Genomic DNA, 5,882 nt, shown 5'->3' on the forward strand with positions numbered 1-5,882 from the left:
TTCAATATTTTAAAAACAAAGTGGTTTTCGTTAAGAATACCGGTATAAAAAGTAGCATTTGAAGCAGAACTTTTGCAAACTGAAATCGGATTTATCTTTTCTAACTCTTGAGATCTTAATGGAATGGGCGGACGGATAGACCTCATAAATACTAAGCGCTAAAAATAATTCAACCATCGTCCACAACAACTACAAACTCAATCATGTATGTCATTTTATTCAATGTTAATTTTAAGATAGGAGATTTCCGATCAACGGGAAATTCCCTTATCTTGACAACTCAGAGAAAAATCTAATCAAAACAAAATATAATTTGATTTTATAGCAAGTTAAATATTCTATTTAACTTTTAGGAGTTGTAATATTTTTTGGGATTAACTTGGAACCTTTTGGCTATTTTAAACACACAATGCCACGTAATAATGCATATAAAAGGTTCCATGCGACATGAATTTTGGTAAGCCTCTGATTTGTTATTGCAACCTTTTTATTTACATCTACAAGAAAGTAGATTAAGGATGAATGTTCAACTTTATTTTGGCGGTAAGATAAAGACTCGCACATCAATTTTTTTTAAATTAAATATAACAAGAGCATTAATGACTGAGCCATATCATCAACATTTTTTAAAAGAATAGTTGCTGTATTTGTTTGAAGCATTATGCCTACGACTACGATGTATTCGATAAAAGAAATAATAATTGTTTTGTCAATAATAGTACGATACTTTTTAAAAGTTCATTAATAACTTCTCAAGTGTAGAGTTGTCCGTTTTAAATAAGGGCGATAATTTTGATCCAATGAATCTAGAAATAGACGAATACGAAAATAAATGGCTTATATCTCTGTACATTAGTAATAGTAGTGTAAAAGCTAATAATATATGAATACTATTAAGTTAAGGAATGCGTTGCCGGTACGAAGCTAACCGCTTATAGTGCGCATCAGTGCACGATTCCACAGGAAACAAGGACTTGACCCATGATGACTGTATTGTAGACATATATTTCGTCCTTCGTGGTTCGATGATGAGCACTTTCATCTCCTCGTCTGGCTGTTAAGATCTATGTGAGCCCGGAATGTTGGGCTGCACACTGGACAGGTTATTCCAGCTTGAGCTTGTGGTCGTTTGCCTTGACTTTTTTTCTCTGTCGCTTTTCGTCTGCCAGCGCTGTTCTCTTGTCCTCTGCATTTTTTTTTCGCGCCAGTTTTTATAGCGCGATGCCATGATGTTCTACCATGTACTTCCGTTCCCCATATGGCTTTACTTACTTTACTTTACTTACGCTAGTATGTCGCCTGAAAATACGCTGTATATTACGAAATGTGTGTGTTTAATCTTATAATAAATCTTCGTCGTTGAGTTATCTATCATAGATTTGTAACAATATAATATATGAAGTATGCGTGTTAAAAAAAAAACGCATTCCATAAAGGCTAGATCTAGATCTATTGTATATAACTGATAGGCCTATAAGTATAGATTTAGATGTAATTTATACGGTGTTAGCGTTACGCAAGAATAGATCTGTTGTAGGCCTATTATTTTTCCCCCTTGTTGTCTTATAAAGGCTTTTCTTGCACATTGTCTTATAAATTAAGCACATAGATATATATCTACGAACCTTGCTTTTTCTAAATTCCAATAATTGGTGTTTAATAATAAAACACCACCTACCTAAATAAATTTTATATAGAACTCAAATATCTATTTATAGTATATATAGGTATGTGGTTTTATATTGTATATCTTTAGGAACTTCTTTTATAGAAAATTTGCGACTGACACATATATAATGTTACCTGTATCAACATAGTCCATTGTTACTTGTTAAATACTTGTAAATAAATTCATTTTCTTTTACAGTTGTCATGCTAATCATTTGCGTAGAGTCATGTGAGAAGTACCTAAGAGATGGCCTGAGGAAGAAGAACATCTGTCCTCACGTTTCTCTGTTTGCCAACTGTCTGGTGTCTAGTCACAGGTCTATGGGATCACCATTTGGAGAAAGCGTGGACAAGAGTATTGGTGTAGCAGTGCGAAATACCGTCAAGCAGCTGTGTCTCAAGGACTGCCCAGTGGTCATCTCCACCTTAACCACACCAATAGAAGACTTAGAGGACACAGGCAACAAGCTCAAAGTCTGCGCCTTTGACATCATCGTGAAAGTCGGCGCCAAGAAGAAGAAAGTCTGCGAGCAGATTGAGGAAATGGTCAAGTGCGTCCTTTTATCTGCTACAGAGGACTCCTACATGTTGACTAGAGAAGTGCTGGATGTATCAGCTTACATCATGACTGAAACTTTGAGAACTGCCATGGGAGTCAAATGTAACAACCCGAGACTCGTGCTAAATCTTCGGGAAAAGTGCCTCGCACTTATACAACGGTCTAAGCACTGACTTTCTTCAAGCAGAACTTAGAAGAGAATTAACATTATTAGATTTTTATAAAATGAAAGAAAACCCACAAATAGCAAGCTTTAAGGTGTATACCGTGTGCAGATGAAAGAACTATTGATACACTATATATTTTAACAGCGATCTAACAATGTGTGAGCAATTAACAAATCCAAATTTAGACGAAGAGAAGATTAATGTGATGCAACTAGTCAGAGAAGCTCCAATACAAAATGACAATGTTATTCAAACTTTTGAACTAAGATCTCAATCATGACCATCATTATCATCAATATTTTACATGATGTTCAGGGAAAAAAGTGTAAGTTTATCAAGTTGTATTTCTGGTTGTGAGCAAATTAAAAAAAGAACATTTTGACTGAAAAATACCGAACATTCCATTTGAATTCTTGCAGTTTTAGTTCTCTACGTTGTATCATTAAACAATGTGAATGTGTCAATTATCTATACAGGGAAAGAATCAAGTTTCAAAATAGATCTCAGAATTTAAAGAAAATGGGATTACTGGCCTTTTAAAATTGATAAGTTCAAATCATAGACTATATATATATAGTTTATGGTTCAAATACATTTTCAGCGCATTAAGCACATACTTTTTACGGCATTAAATCCTTAATATTTTAAAAATGTAGCAGAGTAACGACAGTGCTAAGATTCTTTACGACTTCATCTAAATAAGTTGTAGGCCATAGACTTGTAGGCCTATATAGGGCCTACTATAGGCCTTGAAATGACTTAGGATTTAGGATGCTAAGACTATTTATGACTTCATCTAAATAAGCTAAGGGCCGTGAAATGACTTAGGATGCTAAGACTATTTATGACTTCATCTAAGTAAGCTGCCTGGTCGTGTGGTTTGCGCGCTGGACTGTCGTTCAGATTTATCGATGGTCCCGGGTTCAAACCCTGCCCGCTACCATCCCCCATCGTCCTACGGGAGGTTTGGACTAGGAAGTAATTATCTTCAACTCTGAAGGAACATAAGAAACATGTAAAACAAGCTGTAGGCCGTAAAATGACTTAGGATGCTGATGCTTAGAAAAATGATATAGTAAAAATTAAAGTCTTATTTTGTTTTAATTTCCTTTGTAAATGAAACACAATTAACTACTTAAAAAAAACAAGCATTTAGTTTTCACAATATCTAAATCGATAGATTAGAAAAAAAATATATATTACAACATTTCTCCATTTTACGATTAAGCCTACTTTTAATTATTTGAAGATATTCAAAATCAAAATACGATAAACACCCAGACTGTAAATATACTTAGATTTAAAACTGAAATAAATATTAGATTGGATTGCACTGTCTTATAGAAACATTCACAGATAAATAGTGTGTTGTATTGCACTAACCATGCCATAGTCTCATTGCCAGTTAAGTAGCAAATACGTTTTCTTTTTATACAATTCAATCCTTTCCTCTTTGTTTTCTGCACTTCTAATGTCTCTCGGTGTCAGTTTGTAACCTATCTTTATTGAAATTATTTTCTTGTTTCCTATGCCTTTTTTTTTTTAGTTATTGTATTTATTATAACATTTACGTGATACTTATTTTCAAATAATAAATGTTTGTAATTTTCTTAATTTATTAGAAAAAAAAAGTTGAATCCATGGTTTATAATCTCCTATTTTTTAGTATCTTGATTCTGTCTATGTTATACATTTTGTATGTCTCTATATCCAGGGACGAAAGAGATCAAAATATATACGAATTTTTTTTTCTAGCATTTTTACAGCTAACACTTTAAATCTTATGTTGGCTGGCAACGCTGTCGTGATTATAAAGTGTCCGCTAGCATGCTCGGAATATGTAAATGCATCTCCGAATTTACGGCAGTGCTTCTACCAATGATTTTACTTTCCACAAACTCAAAAATATACTTTTTTTTTTAAAACTAAAATATGCTAATTTTGATTTTTTTTTCTTCTAAAATATGGCATGCTTTTAGATATAAGTATTATTATTTATAAGTGGACTTTTATTAAAGCAATTAAAAAGTGTAGGGGCCTCCACTAAAATCCTGCCTTAAATGCGGCCGTGTTTAAGCAAATAGATGAACTTCTAGTTTAATAAAAATAAAATTGAAATAATGATTTCCCATGAGAAATGTGCCTATTTTTTTAAAAACTGAATATTGAGTTAAAAGGAGATATCGTTTCCATCAAGTTCTTTTGTAGGCTACTATATATATAATGATGTTTGATCCACATACACATATACATGTTTATATTACATGTGGTTTGATCTATCTTGATTTTGTTACCATGAATTATAAGAATTGTCACGCCTACTTCATAATCTTATGTTCACAATCGCTGTACTTACAAGTTTGTTTTTCTATTTGACGTGTTTTTATAGTTATCTTATTGACGTGTTTCTATAGTTATCTTATTTCTCAGTAACTCTGCAAGATCACAGTAGCTTTAACAGTAATGTTACATGTCCATTTTTGTTGCCTTCATATGTTTTCCTATAAATTACAGACGCTTTTTCTAAATTGTTTATTGATATTTGTTTGTGATAGCTAAATAAATATAGATCTATGTCTTCCAAAGATATTTTAAAATAAAAATGTTACTAGAATGCTGTTAGAAAATGAATGAATGAGTTTAATCGAAATAAATAACTTTAATGTTAACAGCCACTTGTCAAAGAGTTGAACTTTGACTGAAAATATTTATAATAAAATGAAATAATTTTTTCTTTGTATTTTTTTTTTGCTTGAAGCTCATCAAGTAGTCGACACCATATAATAAATAATATTAAATTTATTTTTTTAAAAAGTAATTAGACCTATAGAAAAAATAATAATTTACCAATTTATCGAAAAGTGTTTTGCCAATTCAGTATAGAATTATTTTATCAATACAAAACCTATTTCAACTACAACTAATTTCAATAAGGCCAGCAATAGCTCATGACTCATGTACATTCGTGAATACAGGTATTCTATTATCTTTTACTTTTGATAACAAGTACGTCAGAGATCTGTGCTAATAATACACGTTCTCAAACAAAACCACTACTAAGTACTTGCTAGCTAAGTAGGCCTAGCTTATATACAATTTACAACGTGAAACTTAGGCCTATATATCATATATATATAATATATATATATATAGTTTGTCCATCGTGGTTCGATGATGGCCACTTTGTCATCCAGGGGGTTGAGGGCTTTGCTCTCGGGTTTTATGCCTCCTCATGTGGCTGGTGAGACCTATGTGAGCCCGGAATGTTTGGCCGCACACTGGGCAGGTTATTCCAGCTGGAGCTAGTGTCGTTTGTCTTGCTTTTCTTTTCTGGCGTTTTTCTTCTGCCAGCCTTGTTCTTTTTTCCTCAGCAACCTGTGCGCCAGTTTTCACAGCGCGACGCCATGATGCTCTGTCATGTGCCTCTGTCTCCCAGGTACCTGGGTCTATGCTGAACGCCTTCAGATAGGTTTGAGGGTGTCCCTGAA

The 5,882-nt window shown here is 33.1% G+C and overlaps 1 protein-coding gene across 2 annotated transcripts; it reads left to right on the forward strand.

Moving 5' to 3' along the window:
• The first annotated feature begins 256 nt into the window (after positions 1–256).
• Positions 257–5,127, forward strand: LOC106058472 (uncharacterized). 2 transcript variants are annotated; one of them, XM_013215905.2, is made up of 2 exons: positions 257–457; positions 1,868–5,127. In XM_013215905.2, exons 1-2 carry the CDS (start codon positions 448–450, stop codon positions 2,398–2,400), a joined length of 543 nt encoding a protein of 180 aa, XP_013071359.2. In that variant the 5' UTR covers positions 257–447; the 3' UTR covers positions 2,401–5,127. The 2 variants fall into 2 exon arrangements, with proteins under 2 accessions (XP_013071359.2, XP_013071358.2); XM_013215904.2 differs by having other exon boundaries at positions 259–543.
• The last annotated feature ends 755 nt before the right edge of the window (positions 5,128–5,882 follow it).

Source organism: Biomphalaria glabrata, chromosome 9, assembly GCF_947242115.1.
Source record: "Biomphalaria glabrata chromosome 9, xgBioGlab47.1, whole genome shotgun sequence".
Classification (NCBI taxonomy): domain Eukaryota; kingdom Metazoa; phylum Mollusca; class Gastropoda; family Planorbidae; genus Biomphalaria; species Biomphalaria glabrata.